Source organism: Oncorhynchus tshawytscha, linkage group LG19 (genome assembly GCF_018296145.1).
Source record: "Oncorhynchus tshawytscha isolate Ot180627B linkage group LG19, Otsh_v2.0, whole genome shotgun sequence".
In the NCBI taxonomy this organism is placed as follows: domain Eukaryota; kingdom Metazoa; phylum Chordata; class Actinopteri; order Salmoniformes; family Salmonidae; genus Oncorhynchus; species Oncorhynchus tshawytscha.
In genome coordinates this window covers 5,119,186-5,136,912 of record NC_056447.1, presented here as the reverse complement: position 1 = coordinate 5,136,912, position 17,727 = coordinate 5,119,186, and the positions used below count along the sequence as shown (strand labels likewise).

Sequence of the window (17,727 nt, the reverse complement as noted above, 5' to 3'; positions counted from 1 at the left end):
GCGAGTTTAAAAGTCCGTAGAGCAAACCAACGCTGATAAGGGGGGGTGTGTGGCTTGGGTTATGTATATATTTTTTCAGTTCATATTATAATTAGCATGAATCCCTGATGTCAATATAAATGTTCGTTATACATGCACTAAAAGTTGACGTATTATTTCAGGAGAATAACGTTTTTACTTTGTTTCCCTATTAATAATGTTGGTATAGTCCCATGTCAAAGTTGACGTGCATCTCTTTCTTTGTTGCTTGCTAGCAAGTCCAAAGGGACATTGATAGAGTACAATCGTTTCCAAGAAAAATAATAAACACATTCAACCATATCTGTAAGAGGTATGTATGCATTTGGTCAATTAACGTTACATACGATTTGTATTCATTGGACAGCGAACCGGCTCATTGCTAGTTAGCAAGTCATTCATCCATGCTATTTAGCGGAATAGCTAACCAAGCTAGTTAGCATAACTATATTCGCCAGCTTACGTTAGGTATCCATAATGGCTTAGATTTTGATTGAAAGTACACTATAGACGAAGTAGGGGTAGAATGTGTGATTGTTTAATTTGTTGACAAACAAGTTACTAAAGCGACACTAGTCTAGCACAACATTTATCCTTTTGACTTTTCTCCCTGACGTATTCATCCTACAATGCCAGACAATGACCAGGAAATGTGCTATATCCAAATCAGAATAATAATAATGTCAATATGAATATTGATCAGACTAACAAAGTAAATCCACCATAAAGAAAAGAAAAGCTGTGTGGATGACTGCTTGTCCCCTCAAAATATTTTCAACAGTGTTGAGTTCTCATACCGCTCAGGAAGGAGATGCGTTCTGTCTCCTAGAGATGAACATACTTTGGTGCGAAAAGTGAAAATCAATCCCAGAACAACAGCAAAGGACTTCGTTAAGGTGCTGGAGGAAACGGGTGCAAAAGTATTTATATCCACAGTAAAACAAGTCCTATATCGACATAACTTGAAAGGCCGCTCAGCAAGGAAGAAGCCACTGCTCCAAAACCGCCATAAAAAAAGCCAGGCTATGGTTTGAAACTGCACATTGGGACAAAGATTGTACTTTTTGGAGAAATGTCCTCTGGTCTGATGAAATAGAACTGTTTGGCCATAATGACCATCATTATGTTTGGAGGAAAAAGGGGAGGCTTGCAAGCTGAGGAAGACCATCCCAACCGTGAAGCACGGGGGTGGCAGCATCATGTTGTGGGGATGCTTTGCTGCAGGAGGGACTGGTGCACTTCACAAAATAGATGGCCCCATGAGGGAGGAAAATGAAATGGATGTATTGAAGCAACATCTCAAGACGTCAGGCAGGAAGTTAAAGCTTGGTTGCAAATGGGTCTTCCAAATGGACAATCACCCCAAGCATACTTCCAAAGTTGTGGCAAAATGGCATAAGGACAACAAAGTCAAGGTATGGGAGTGGCCATCACAAAGCCCTGACCTCAAACCTATAGAAAATTTGTGGGCAGAACTGAAAAGGCGTGTGCAAGCAAGGAGGCCTACAAACCTGACTCAGTTACACCAGCTCTGTCAGGAGGAATGGGCCAAAATTCACCCAACTTATTGTGGGAAGCTCGTGGAAGGCTCCCAGAAACATTTGACCCAAGTTAAACAATTTAAAGGCAATGCTACCAAATACTAACTGAGTGTATGTAAACGTCTGACCCACTGGGAATGTGATGAAATAAATAAAAGCTAAAATAAATCATTCTCCACTATTATTCTGACATTAAACATTCTTAAAATAAAGTGGTGATCCTAACTGACCTAAGACAGGGAATTTCTACTAGGATTAAATGTCAGAAATTGTAAAACTGAGATTAAATGTATTTGGCTAAGGTGTGTGTAAACTTCCAACTTCAACTGGACATACATACATGCATATACAAACACACAAGTATGTGGACACCCCTTCAAATGAGTGGATTTTGGCTATTTCAGCCACACCCGTTGCTGACAGGTGTATACAATTGAGCACACAGCCATGCAATCTCCATTGGCAGTAGAATGGCCTTACTGAAGAGCTCAGTGATTTTTAACGGGGCACCGTCATAGGATGCCACCTTTCCAACAATTCAGTTCGTCAAACTTCTGCCCTGCTAGAGCTGCTCCGGTCAACTGTAAGTGCTGTTATTGTGAAGTGGAAACATCAGGGAGCAACATCAGCTCGGACGCGAAGTGGTAGGCCACAAGCTCACAGAATGGGACAACTGAATGCTGAAGCGTCTGTACTCGGTTGCAACACTCACTGCCGAGTTCCAAACTGCCTCTGTAAGCAACGTCAGCACAATAACTGTTCATCGGGAACTTCTTGAAATGGGTTTCTACGGCCAAGCAGCCGCACACAAGCCTAAGATCACCATGCACGTTGACTGGAGTGGTGTAAAGCTCGCCTCCATTGGACTCTGGAGCAGTGGTAACGTGTTCTCTGGAGTGATTAATCCCGTTTCACCATCTGGCAGTCCGATGGACAAATCTGGGTTTGGCGAATGCCAGGAGAACTCTACCTGCCCGAATGCACAGTGCCAACTGGACATTTTGGTGGAGGAGGAATAATGGTCTGGGGCAGTTTTTCATGGTTCGGGCCCCTTAGTTCCAGGGAAGGGAATCTTAACGCTACAGTATACAATGACATTCTTGACTATTTTGTGATTCCAACTTTGTAACAACAGTTTGGGGAAGGCCCTTTCCTGTTTCAGCATGACAATGCCCCCGTGCACAAAGAGGTCCGTACAGAAATGGTTTGACGGCCGGTGTGAAGAAATTGACTGGCCTGTTCAGAGCCCTGACCTCAACCCCATCTTACACCTTTGGGATGAATTGGAACCCCGACCACGAGGCAGGCCCAATCGCCCAACATCAGTGCCTGATCTCAATAGTCCCCGCAGCAATATACCAACATCCTGTGGAAAGCCTTCCCAGAATGAGATGTTTGATGAGCAGGTGTCCACATACTTTTGGTCGTGTGTGTGTGTGTGTCTGTGTACACACAATGCATTTGGAAAGTATTCAGACCCCTTGACTTTTCCACATTTTGCTATGCTACAGCTTTATTCTAGATTTTTTTTTTCTCAATCTACACACAATACCCCATAATGATGACGCAAAAACAGGATTTTAGATGATAAAACATGTCAACTGTATTCAGGCCCTTTACTCAGTAATTTGTTGAAGCACCATTGGCAGCCATTATAGCCTCGTCTTCTTGGGTATGACGTTACAAACTTGGAACACCTGTATTCAGGGAGTTTTTCCCATTCTTTGCAGATCCTCTCAAGCTCTTTCAGGTTGGATGGGAAGTGTCGCTGCACAGCTATTTTCAGGTCTCTCGAGATGTTGGACCAGGTTAAAGTCAATCCCCTGGCTGGGCCGCTCAAGGACATTCAGAGATTTGTCCCGAAGCCACTTCTGCGTTGTCTTGGCTGTGTGCTTAGGGTCGTTGTTCTGTTGGAAGGTGAACCTTCGCCCCAGTCTGAGGTCCTGTGCGCTCTGGAGCAGGTTTTCATCAAGGATCTCTCTGTGGCCTCCCGAGTGGCCTAGTGGTCTAAGGCATTGCATTGCTAGCTGTGCCACTAGAGACCCTGGTTCGAGTCCAGGCTCTGTCGCAGCCGGCCGCGACAGGGAGACCCATGGGGCGGCGCACAATTGGCCCAGCGTCGTCCGGGTTTGGCCGTCGGGGATGTTCTTGTCCCATCTTGCACCATTGCATTTCTGTTCAAAAATTTGTATCAAGACTGCCCAAATGTGCCTAATTTGTTTATTAATAACTTTATGTTCAAAATTGTGCACTCTCCTCAAACTATAGCATGGTATTCTTTCACTGTAATATCTACTGTAAATTGGAAAGTGCCGTTAGATCAACAAGAATTTAAGCTTTCTGCCAATATCAGATATGTCTATGTCCTCGGAAACGTTCTTGTTACTTACAACCTCATGCTAATCGCATTAGCCTACGTTAGCTCAACCGTCCCGCAGGGGACCCACCAATCCTGAAGAAGTTTTCCACCATCAAGTGCTATGATGAAACTGGCTCTCATGAGGACCGCCACAGGAAAGGAAGACCCAGAGTTACCTCTGCTGCAGAGGATAAGTTCATTAGAGTTACTTGCCTCAGAAATTGCAGCCCAAATAAATGCTTCACAGAGTTCAAGTAACAGACACACCTCAACATCAACTGTTCAGAGGAGACTGCGGGAATCGGGACTTCATGGTCGAATTGCTGCAAGGAAACCACTACTAAAGGATAAGAAGAAGAGACTTGCTTGGGCCAAGAAACACGAGCAATGGACATTCTGGTACCTTTTGAAGTTTCTGAATCTGTCCTGGAGGGTATGATGTACTTGTTTTACAGGTGTCACTACAGCTTTCCCCAAACTCAGTCATCAAGGCAAAGGGTGGCTACTTAAAAAATAAAATAATCTAAAGTACAAATATATTCTAATATATTTTTTCACCAAGGGTTGTACGTTTAGGGTTTTGCCCTAACAATGCACGGTTGATTCAAATTATCAAAGGTTAATGATTAGTTGCCTATTTGAATCAGCTGTGTAGTACTTGGGCAAAAACCAAAACGTGGGTCCTGAGGACCGACTACAGGAAATCCTGTACTAGAATATACACTTGAGTATACAAAACATTACAGACCAATCAGGTGAATCCAAGTGAAAGCTATGATCCCTTATTGATGTCACTTGTTAAATCCACTTCAACCCAGTGTAGATGAAGGGAAGGATTTTTAAGTCTTGAGACATTGGTTGTGTGTGCCATTCAGAGGGTGAATTAAGTGCCTTTTGAACGGGGTATGGTAGTAGGTGCCAGGCGCCCTGGTTTGTGTCAAGAACTGCAACACTGCTGGGTTTTTCCACACTCAACAGTTTCCCGAGTGAATCAAGAATGGTCCACCACCCAAAGGACATCCAGCGAACTTGACACAACTGTGAGAAGCATTGGAGTCAACATGGGCCAGCATCTCCGTGGAACACTTTCAACACCTTGTAGAGTCCATGCCGACTTATTGAGGCAGTTCTGAGAGAGAGGTGGGGGGGTTTCAACGCAATACTAGGAAGGTGTTCCTAATGTTTGGCATAGTCAGTGTATTTCAGTTATATAATTAACAATGTGGGTCTTTTTTTTTGTCTTGCTTTTTTCAGGATTCAGTCTACACAACAGCTTCAAGCTCTGCAGGGGCAGTAGCAGGGCATCAGCCACCATCACAGTCCTCACCCTCACTACACAGAGGGACCAAGACAGAGGGTCATGGCTCATATGGTTGTCACTCATGAGCCCATGGCACTGCAAGAGCCCGCCAACATAGCGAAAGGTACCCTGGTTCTTTATTCCCGCAGAGCTGTATTCAATAACGGACATGAGCCTTAATGTATTTCTGATGGATTTAAAGTTGATTAATTTGTGGGCGAAGTGATGCATTTCCCCACAGATTTAAAAACAAATGCTTCATCGAACAAATCAGTGTTCCTGTGACAGTCGAGGCTAGTGTGAAGGTTCACAGCAAGGTGATTGGAAGATCTCTCCCTCTTGCAGCTCCAGCAAAAAAGCGAGGGAGAACGGCACAACCAAAGGAACCCAAGCCACCCAAAATGCCCAAGGCCAAACCGGGACCCAAGGCCAAACCGGGACCCAAGGCCAAACCGGGACCCAAGGCCAAACCGGGACCCAAGCCCAAGAAAGGCAAGGAGGGTCAAGAGGCAGACGGCACGCAGGAGAAAATAGACAAGACCTTCAAGAAAGTCAAGAAGAAAAGGGACCGCTTCAAAGGCATGACTGAGGATGAGGTCATGAGTAGAACTCTGACCGACATCCTTGACTACAACCTGGACTATGTTATCGTGAGTTCATCGCTTTTGTCGCTTTGTGCCAGACATTTTTTGATGTGCGCCAGACAATGGAGCTACTTGATTTGTCCAAATGAGATATGCTTATTTTCGTTTTCAGCTGCAAAATGTTCTGTCTTGCGTGCTCTAATGAGAAAAAAACGGGAGTATAATATGCAACTCTTTTGTTCTAGATTGGAATCAACCCAGGTCTCGTGGCAGCCTATGTTGGACGATGGTTCCCTGGCCATGGAAACCATTTCTGTAAGTTGCTTTGCGTATTTATTCAGTCTCTTACTTTGAAAACATAATCAATCTTCCTTTGTTTTGTCTGCTCTTAACACCATTTATGAATCAAACAAATTGCCAAACTTTACATTCAAGTCAATGTTATGTTACTCATGCCAAACAGGATGATGCAGTTGTACGCTTAGTGCGCAGAGAATACAGATTTCCACCCCAATTTCAGAAAAATAATGGTACAATGAATTTAATGAGTAGTTATCCTCTTCAGGGAAGTGCCTGTTCTTGTCCGGATTCACTGATGAGCAGCTTAACCACATGAGCGACACCAGCCTGCCGGAGAAATATAAGATCGGGTTCACCAACATGGTGGCAAGGACAACGCCTGGAAGCAAGGACCTGTCAACGTAAGCTTAGGAAGAGCATGATGAAATAAATACCTAAAGTCAGTCTGCAATGTGCTGTGGGAGGATGCAGAGACAATTGTCTCGAACAGTGGCCACATAGCAAGCTGAATTAACATAGATGGAATACAATGTTTGACTCAAATCTTCTGTTTCTTCACAGCAAAGAGCTACGCGAGGGCGCCTTAATTCTTGTTGAGAAGCTGAAAAAGTACAAGCCCCTCATAGCTGTTTTCAATGGAAAATGTAAGTAGCTACACATCCCTGCTAAATAGGAGAAATTCCAGTGGCCAGAACTTTCCATTGACATTCTGTTTCTTTTCAGGTATCTATGAAATGTTCTGCAGAGAGATGTTTGGTAAAAAGCCCAAGAAGCTTGACTTTGGTCTGCAGCCACACAAGATACCGGACTGTGAAGTGGTAAGGGCTCTGCTACCTGGTAGTGTATGTTGTTGTGGTGCTCCAGATACTGTATTTCATGATGAATGGAGGATAAAGAAATGGACTTCCTGGATCAAGCGCTTTCTCACAATAACTGGTCCAAATGTCACCGTTTTGACTAAAGATTCAAATCGAACAAAACAGTCTTTGAAATAGTTCACATTTAACTATGATCATTGAGCATACGGTGGCAGTACCGTGCCATTTCCCCTTTGACATGTAACCCTGCCCTCGCCCATACAGGCATTGTATCTGATGCCCTCGTCGAGTGCCCGCTGCGCCCAGTTTCCCCGTGCTCAGGACAAAGTGCACTTCTACATCAAGCTGAGGGAATTGAGGGACCAGCTCAGGGGCGTGGCCCGATCTGAGGAGATTCAGGAGTTGGAGTACAGCTTTGACCTGGGACTGGCCAAAGGTAAGAGAACGTGCTGCAGGCAGTGCTCTAATGACTATTCAAACAGGAACATCATTGACCTAATTAATATAAAATGTACATTTATTATGATGAGGTACAATGTGACATTTTGAAGAAGGAAATGAAAACCCATCACAGTCCAAGGTAGTCATAGTTACCTGAAGGAGCTGATTTCAAAACGACAAAAAAAAAGTCATGAATTGAATTGTGTGTTTTTCTCCCCGTTGCAGAGGACGCTAAGAGGATGGCGATCAAGGAAGAGGCGTACGACCCAGGCTACGAGGCCGCCTTCGGCGGAGCATATGGAGAGGGCGGGCCCGGGCCTGAGGAGGGCCAGAGCAACGGTCACTAACTTCTCGTTGGCTGGAAACACAGGTCAGCACCATACAAATATAATGAGCAGTAACTATATCAACTGTGGTCTTAAAAAGTGGTAGTTAACCCAAATTACAAAAGTACTTCCGCATCCTCACCTTGTAGTGAGTCTGGGCGCCACGAGGTATCATGATCCAAGCACTGGATTTGTATGTGTCTCGAATTCCTCGTCTCCTGACACTGCTACAGATTTAAAAGGGCTGGATAGGTGGGAATAATATGGCGTAAATTACATCCAGCCTATCAAAAGGCATATTTTGCGTATTCCTATCCAATCCCTCCAGATCTACGGGAGTGGCTAGGGGTCGGTTTGGAATGCAGGGTGTGTCATAAATCCTAGCGGTCAAACAGGGAAATGGTTCCAATCGTTATTCCACCATTCATTTTCCCCAAAGGGGATTTTTGAGGGGGAAAAATGCACCCCTTGGGATCCCCAGGACAGAGTTTGGGAAACGCCGAACTACAGCCAGAGGATGGGTACATGACGGACACATTGTTGTTTTGCAGTTCTCATAGAGATTTACACGGTTATCAAAACATCACGCCAGGGTAAGCCTACACGAAACAGCCATTATTTGTGTTTCTAAAAACCCCGATGGGAAAAATGAATGGTGGGTAAATGATTGGAACCATATCCCAGTTTGACCGCTAGGTTTTATGGGTATTATGACTCATACTGTGGTACTCTATTGCTGATGGCATGGCCAAAAATGTAGGAGACTGAATGGGGTTTTGAAACCAATTACCTAAACTATAGAATATTTTTACCAAAGCTATGTCTAGGGGTCCTAGCTAACTAACTGGGCCATAACCTGATATTAATGTGTGCATTAAGCATGAAAGTAAGTGATTTTAAGCTGACCGGCGTTGTAATCAGGACACACGTACTTACCAGGGTCCAGGGTGAGCTCTGTCTGGACTCTGTAGTCAGTCAGCCCAAGCAGGTCATAGTTGTTCAATTGTGACAAAAATAATTATAATATACACAAAAAGAATCAAGAAGGCATGCCAAAACTAAAGTCCTACTCCGTACACCTCTCACCTGCTGATCACTAACTTAACAGGCCTTGCTGGCACAGTCAGTACCAGGCCCGGTTGCTGCTGTCCCCTATGGATGGGATGTGTACTGTCTAGCTATGGCCTAAACCCATAAGCTCAATCCCAATAACCTCCACTTAGCCCTTCCCCTTGTTTTCGAGTGTCCCTCGGTGGTGGAGTGTCCTTCAAAACGGAGCAACCAGTGGTAGGGAGAGAAATAACCCTATGAAATGGGAAATCACTTGTGAACAGCGGAAGTGGCCAAAGGATAGTCTACGACGCAACTCATTGATGTCGAGCCTTGTGTTTTTGACAATGCCTGTAATGGTGGCAGTAATAGTTTTCCTTCTATTTCTCATGCAACAAATACGTACTTACCATATGAACAATATATGAGAACTGCAAAACAACAATGTGTCTGTCATGTACCCATCCTCTGGCTGTAGTTCAGCGTATGCCAAACTCTGTCCTGGGGACCCCAAGGAGTGCACGTTTTAGGGTTTTGTAAATAAGAATTTGTTCTTAACCGACTTGCCTAGATAAATAAAGGTTAAATATATTTAAAATAATTGTGCCCCAAAGCCTGTTTTAGCATGGGCAGCGCCATTGAGGACTTTTACCATTTTCCCTATGGGTTAAGGAAGGATCACATAATTCCATCCAGGTCATCAGGAGAAATCAGCCAATGAGCAAACATTCCATAACCGCAGGTGGCAGTGAGTAAATCACCAACTTTGGCTTTACACATGTTCAGACAACACACTCCAGGTGGCAGTATGCACCTATTCAGTTTGTTTAGACTCAGAAGAAGAAGAAATGGATTACTTTAAAATAGAGAGAGCCCTAAATTGGTGCTGCCCATGCTGTCGCAGAAGCCATAATAGCACAGATACAAAGAAGCCCGATCTTTCGACCTCCAAGCCTAAAACACTTGACTACCTGTTCCAATTTTTCTTATTTATCCTTTATTTAACTAGGCAAGTCATTTAAGAACAAATTCTTATTTACAATGACGGCCTAGGAACAGTGGGTTAACTGCCTTGCTCAGGGGCAGAACAACAGATTTGTATCTTGGGGGATTCGATCTAACAACCTTCCGGTTACAAGTCCAACGCTCTAACCACGAGGCTACCTGCCGCACCTAACAATGGGCTCGAGGTAGCGTGCCCAAATTTCCTCTCCTCAGAGCTTTAAGGGCTTTTTGTTCTAATTTCAGACGCTGCCGGGAAGGCAAACACTTACCAACCTCCTACGGCTGCCACCACCACCACAGAAGGACAACTCCCAGACAGACAGTGGATGAGGCAGTCTTTCACTGATCAGATTAGACATGGGTGGCTCTAAAGAACCACAGGCATGGGTGGGTAACGTATAAGAAAGGGTAAATGGCTCCTAACGAGCCCTATCTATTCGTGCACAGACCTCAAAGCCGCACATCCTTTGCCCTCCCTTCAACAAGAAGCTGCACCTCTGTTTGAAGACAGAAATGATAGTTTTTAGTGTTTTGTATTTTTATTTTTTTGCCATTTTGGAATATACACTTGACTAGTTGATAGATGGAATTGTCTAAATTTATAATTTTTAAAGGATTTCTGGAATATGAGCTTTTTAAAAAAAAAGAATCTGGTTTTGTCATACTGTGTGTGTGTGTGTGTGTTTGATTGCCCACAAGGCAGTCCTTTTTAATTATGTGAAATCAGGGACTTGACACTTTGTTTTAATACCGTACTTTGCCACAGGCGGGTACAGTAGGTGTAAGCAAAGCATGCATACTGTATTGGTTACTGCTCTGACAGTACAAATGGTTCTAAATCATGCTTTTACACACGTGTCAGAGAGTCCCAAATAAACAAGTGACAAAACACATCCAGTAAGATGACACTGTAAGTAATGCATTGTGAAGTTTAAGATGAGCTAGTACTCTACTTTTATAAGTTCTGTACCTTGAGGAGAATGAACTAGACACAAGGTCAAAGTGATTCCACTGAGGGATGTTTTAGTCATGTCTCTACAAGCCCTTTATCATGGAGTTGCAATACTCAAGATGGGTGCTATATCTTTTTTATTTTACTTTATGGTTAGTGTGTTTCTGAAAATGTTGTTTATAAAATTATGGGGATTTTCTAGTTTACTTGGCATTTGTTTTTTGTTTTTTACTTTGCAGCCTTAAAAGAAACATCAGGTAGCTGTGTTGGTAATATTGTTTTTATACGAGTTCTGAAGGTGTGTTTGTTGAAAATCTTGCCTCTAGCCTTCGTTCTGTTAGCATACCAAGAAATTGTCTTCTTTTGCATCCTGAGTGACTAAATGCTGGGACGTGTTCATAAAAAAAATTTAAAAAACGTTTTTCAATTTTTTGAAACGGATACAAAAACTGAGTTTCGGACAGAATGTCCCTTCCGAGTTTCAACCAGTTTTTTCCCATTTGGTGCCTAATGAACACGACCCTGTTCTTTCTTAAAATCGTTTCATGCTGTACATTACAATATACTCTTTGCACACGTTCTTACTTCTGAGATACTACTCATGATCCCTCTGGGCAAATGTATGGATGCACGCTGAGAAGTGTTGTCATATAGTACCTTCTTTTATGTGTACAGTTCATTTGGAAAGTATTTGGACCCCTTCACTTTTCCCACATTTTGTTACGTTAAACAGCCTTATTCTAAAATGGATTAAATAAATGTTTTTCCTCATCAATCTACACACAACACCCCATAATGATGAAGAAAAAATGTTTTTTTATAAACAGAATTACCTTATTTACCTAAGTATTCAGACTATTGATTGGAAAGGCACACACCTGTCTTATATAAGGTCCCACAGTTGACAGTGAATGTCAGAGCAAAAACCAAGCCATGAGGTCGAAGGAATTGTCCGTAGATCTCAGAGACGGGATTGTGTCAAGGCACAGATCTGGGGAAGGATACCAAAACATTTCTTCAGCATTGAAGGTCCCCAAGAACACAGTGGCCTCCATAGTTCTTAAATGGAAGAAGTTTGAAACCACCAAGACTCTTCCTAGAGCTGGCCGCCCAGCCTAACTGGGCAATCGGGGGAGAAGGGCCTTGGTCAGGGAGGTGACCATGAACCCAAGAGTTTCTCTGTGGAGATGGGAGAACCTTCCAGAAGGACAATCATCTCTGCAGCACTCCACCAATCAGGCCTTTATGTTAGAGGGGCCAGACACAAGCCACTCCTCAGTAAAAGGCACATGACAGCCCACGTGGAGTTTGCCAAAAGGCACCTAAAGACACGGACCATGAGAAACAAGATACTCTGGTCTGATGAAACCAAGATTGAACTCTTTGGCCTGAATGCCAAGCGTTGTCACGTCTGGAGGACACCTGGCACCATCCCTACGGTGAAGCATGGTGGCAGCATCATGCTGTGGGGATGTTTTTCATCGGAATGGACTGGGAGACTAGTCAGCATCGAGGGAAAGATGAACAAAGCAAAGTACAGCAAGATCCTTAATGAAAACCTGCTTCAGAGCGCTCAGGACCTCAGACTGGGTCGAAGATTCACCTTCCAACAGGACAACGACCCTAAGCACACAGCCAAGACAACGCAGGAGTGGCTTTGGGACAAGTCTCTGAATGTCCTTGAGTGGCCCAGCCAGAGGCCGGACTTCAACCCAATCGAACACCTCTGGAGAGATTGAAAATAGCTGTGCAGAGACGCTCCCCATTCAACCTGACAGCTTGAGAGGATCTGCAGAGAAGAATGGCAGAAACTCCCCAAATACAGGCGTGCCAAGCTTGTAGTGTCATACCCCAAAAGACTCGAGGCTGTAATCGCTGCCAAATGTGCTTCAACAAAGTACTTAAAGGGTCTATATTTATTTATTTGCCAACATTTCTTAACCAGTTTTTGCTTTGTCATTATGGGCTATTGTGTGTAGATTGATGAGAGAAAAACGATTGAATCCATTTTAGAATAAGGCTGTAACGTAACAATGTGGAAAAGAGGAATGGATCTGAATGCTTCCCAAATGCACCTGTCGATGTAACAGTATGTCAGAAGTTCTAATACTTAAGCATTAGTCTTTACACCAGTGGTGAAGTTACAGCAGCATTCCATGTCACAAGTCCCAAGTTGCCTACCGTGAGCTAGATCAGGGTTTCAATGGCTACAAGCTCACCTTTTGAGGTTTTGTATTGGTTTATTTTTTTTGTGACCAATGTGAATTTAAATTAAAAAAATAATAATTTTGCCAATTGTAATTCAATTGGTCACTTCCTGTACATGTTATCCTTGTAAAGAGACTAAATAATAATAGACCTAGGCTGGGATTCAGTTATAAACCAAGCTATAGTGGCTTGACATTTTATAGGACATTTCTAAAATGAATCTGACATCTGCAGCATTTACCTTGAATGCGATCTAATGTTAAAGTGGTATTATGTTTATATTTTTTTCAAATTAATTAATTGTGAAGCTGATGTCTTAGACCAATACATATTCAACCTATATCATGGCAAGCCTAAATAAATTCAGGACCAGAAGAACACCTATTAGTAGATGGGTTTAATTATTTATTTTGAAGCCGACATTGAATATCCCTTTGCGCATGGTGTTCTTAAATAGCACTTTGGATGGTGTATCAGTACACCCAGTCACTACAAAGAAACAGGCATCCTTCCTAACTCAGTTGCCGGAGAGGAAGGAAACCGCTCAGGGATTTCACCATGAGCGCAATGGTGACTTTAAAACGGTTACAGAATGATAGGAGAAACCTGAAGACGGATCAACATCGTTGTAGTTACTCCACAACACAAACCTAAATGACAGAGTGAAAAGAAGGACGCCTGCACAGAATGCAAATATTCCAAAACATGCATCCTGTTTGCAATAAGGCACTAAGGTAATATTGCAAAGAAATGAGCTCTGAGCAAATTCAACAAATCACTCTCCTCTTTTACATGCACCACAATATCCCGTTATTATTTTGGGATAGTCAAGTATTCTGTTTTTGAGTTGCCGCATATCAACATATCCGTTTGCATTAACCAGAAAAGTCTTATGTCCCAGTTATGAGAAACCCTGGGATATGCTGATCTTAGATGGGATACTGGGGCATGTCAACATCTTATTCAATCTATTTAGCTGATATGCTGTATTCAACTGTATAGTTTACTGGCTACTTTTACCCCTAATTTAGAAACATTTCTGATTATAATTTTCAACATTTGTTGGCCATATTATAATTTCCGACTTATGGTAGGTCATTTTTTGTTGTTGTCAACTATAGTTAGATGCCTGCATCTTCTCTTCTGTCATAACTTGTTGCCCCAGAAGACTAAATAAAATTGTGCTCACCTGTATGTCTTACATTGATAGAATGAATGCATTAGTAATCTAGTTAACACAGGTAAAGTTGTGCTCACCTGTATGTCTTACATTGATAGAATGAATGCATTAGTAATCTAGTTAACACAGGTAAAGTTGTGCTCACCTGTATGTCTTACATTGATAGAATGAATGCATTAGTAATCTAGTTAACACAGGTAAAGTTGTGCTCACCTGTATGTCTTACATTGATAGAATGAATGCATTAGTAATCTAGTTAACACAGGTAAAGTTGTCTGTTTATAGCTTAGGGACTGGGGTGAAAATTCAATCATTTAAAAACAGTGGAAACCGTTTATAAGGAAATGAAAAGCTGAGAAAACTATGAAACATATTTCTGATAAGACTTTAGTTTGACCTGGGTGCATATTTTATGTGGTTGAAATACTGCCTGCTTGCATAAGTGTCAAAGATAACAATTACATGCACATTAGCATTTTCTCAAGAGTTGCTGAAAGAAATAAATCATATTTCTCCACTCCTGTTCCAGAGATAAAATTAACATTTGTTGTATAATTTTCTGCAAGAAATGCATAATTCTGCAGGAGTTAATATTATATTTGACTACATGTGAGAGGTTATCGGCCTACAGTCAGTGTCCAGATTTCACTTACTATTCCATTTAATTAACCGATATGAAATTAAATGAGGACTATTGTGTTTATTCATGGTAAATGGATATTCGTGAGCGGGATATGAAAGGTTCATGTAAACAGCTTATCCCGAATAAGACCTTAAGCGGGGTATGATCTACCATCCGGAATACTGAGCGCATGTAAACGTGGTCACTGAGTACCACTCTTCATATTTTCAAGCATGGTGGTGGCTGCATCATGTTATGGGTTTGCTTGTCATCGGCAAGGACTATGGAGTTTTTTGGGGGGATAAAAAATAAACAGAATAGAGGTGAGCACAGACAAAATCCTAGAGGAAAACCTGGTTCAGTCTGCTTTCCAACACTGGGAGACAAATTCACCTTTCAGCAGGACTATAACCTAAAACACAAGGCCAAATATACACTGGATTTGCTTACCAGAAATGTTCTTGAGTGGCAAAATCTATGGCAAGACTTGAAATGGCTGTCAAGGAATGATCAACAACCAACTAAACAGAGCTTGAATATTTTTTTAAATAATACATGGGAAAATATTGTACAATCCAGGTGTGGAAAGCTCTTAGAGACTTACCCAGAAAGACTCAACACTATAATCACTGCCAAAGGTGATTCTATGTATTGACTCAGGGGGTTGAATACTTATCAAGAAATATGAAGTGTTTTATTTTCCATTGTTAAAAATAGTTAGAATTTAGAGTATCGTTGACAAAAAATTAATCTATTTGAATCTCACTTTGTAACAACAAAATGTGGAAAAAGTCAAGGGGTGTGAAGGCACTGACGGAGTCACTGACTTATTGTTACCAAGGAATTGTGCATGCATGATATAGGCATGTGAAGTAACATCACTTTTCACGGGGGGCTGGCTGGGAAAAAAAAAAACATTTCGTAGGGCCCTCCCTGCACACTTCGGAAGCTTCAACACAGACCATTATTGGTTTACACAAAAGTGTATATCCACAAAAGTCAGCTCCACATACAAGTGCACCACACCCATATTCAGTGCCTGGTGTAAGTGTTCACTATCCTAAAGTAATTCGGTTGTGTTGCACATTTCACAAACTTCTCTACGCGTTTTGTCTTATCTTTATTAACGGCATCACAGCATCAACTTAAACAGTTATGAAGAAATGTGTCCAACTACTAGAAGAGTCCCATATAGTGTGTTTTCAAGATGAATGGTGGGGACTAGATCCTGGGACAGGGACAGGTTGAATATGTCCGAGAAGACGCCCGCCAGCTAGTCAACACACACACTCTGAAGACGAGGCCAGGGGTGGCATCTGAGCCGGGTGCTTTGTGAGTATTAACAGTTTTGAGAGTTTTCGTCAGGTCAGCCTCGGAGAGGGAAAGCACCTGGTCTTCTGAAGCAGCGACAGTCTTCCCGGATGGCTTTTGCTCAATGAAGGTGTCAACGAACTAGCTAACTATTTATTTGCCTCATACTCATATTTGTAGGTGAATACGTTGCTGTCTATTCATTATTCATTAATACCAATATGTCAATACGCTAGTGTCAATGTTCAGTGGCATGTTAGCTAGCGCAACAGCTAAGGTAGCCACAATTATGAGCTGACTTGACATTAAAGCAAAAGTACACTTTTTATATATATTTTTGTCTTCGAAAAAAATGTTTTTGCTTTGTCATTATGGGGTATTGTGTGTAGATTTAATCCATTTTAGAATAAGGCTGTAACGTAACAAAATGTGTGAAAATTCAAGGGGTCTGAATACTTTCCGAAAGCGCCGTATGCAGCCGTTTTCTTTAACGATTAGTTAGGTTAAAGGTAGTCTGTATAGCAATCCTGCTGGGCACAGACGTCAATTCAACGTCTATGCCACGTCGGTTCAATGTAATTACATTGAAACGACTTGGGAACAATTTTGAGTCAACCAGTGTCAACCAGTTGGATGATAGTCATGTCAACCACCACCTAACCTTCTACTGAAACCTGTGTATTGCCTCGTTCACGTCATGTCGGGAACTCGGAAATACGACCTTTCTACTGGGAACGAGGAGGAAACTCAGGTATGTTCTCTGGAGCCCGATCTTTCCTACATGCTAAACTCTGGTCTCATGCATCACTGAATAATGGCAACAAACATGGCCGCGGTTTCGTCTTCAATGGTGAGAAGGGTACTTGTGTTCCTCCGATCACTCCAACATAACGTGAACGTGGCATAATATATCCCCGGTGAAGGCAGGGGCCTATCTCATATCTTCAATAACTCTTATGGAAGGAAGTGATCATTTCCCATGTTAAGGAATGAATTCTACATGTTATGACTTTTAATACAGTTTTATACACTTTCTTGACATGAACTCTATTTATTTTGTGCACTACAATTCTGTCAATGGATAATACTAAGTGATTAGCCCGAGAAGAAATAACTTAGTACATTAACTGTACTAAGTTATTGTTACATTAATCATTGTAATACACAAACAAGAGAAAGGAGGGGATAGAGGAGACTTTGTATTGTTGACATTTAGGATAAAGAAGTTGAAAGCAAGGGTTATTTGATGTCAGATAGGAAGATAACTGTTCAAAAATAATTGTCTCCATCACCTTGCTCCTGTTTCTCATCGTTCTGTCGTCACTCCATGTGTAGTGTGGAGATGACTACACCAAAAGAATAGAGGCGTAAAGACTCCAGCCACTCAAGTCATAGACTGACCTCTCTGCTTACCGCAAGAAGTCTGGAACCAACAGGACCCTGAACAGCTTCTACCCCCAAGCCATAAGACTGTTAAACAAGACTGATAAATAGCTGATCAAATAGCCACCCAGACCACCTGCATTGTCCCTTTTTTGCACTAACTCAATGCACACACACACACTGGACTATACTCACACATTCTTACACTAACATAAAGTACGTGTGGATAGCTGGGGAGGTGGTCCAGAGGGTGACTAGACTTGTGACTAGAGGTGGTCCAGAGGGTGACTAGACTTGTGACTAGAGGTGGTCCAGAGGGTGACTAGAGT

The 17,727-nt window shown here is 42.3% G+C and overlaps 1 protein-coding gene across 1 annotated transcript; it reads left to right on the top strand.

Annotated features, from left to right (window-relative positions):
• The first annotated feature begins 202 nt into the window (after positions 1 to 202).
• LOC112218271 (G/T mismatch-specific thymine DNA glycosylase) lies at positions 203 to 11,116 on the top strand. Its single transcript, XM_024378925.2, has 10 exons — positions 203 to 331; positions 5,173 to 5,342; positions 5,564 to 5,868; positions 6,048 to 6,117; positions 6,368 to 6,503; positions 6,664 to 6,746; positions 6,826 to 6,920; positions 7,185 to 7,356; positions 7,587 to 7,731; positions 9,986 to 11,116. The coding sequence occupies exons 2-9, from the start codon at positions 5,279 to 5,281 to the stop codon at positions 7,706 to 7,708; spliced, it is 1,047 nt and encodes a 348-aa protein (XP_024234693.1). The 5' UTR covers positions 203 to 331; positions 5,173 to 5,278; the 3' UTR covers positions 7,709 to 7,731; positions 9,986 to 11,116.
• The last annotated feature ends 6,611 nt before the right edge of the window (positions 11,117 to 17,727 follow it).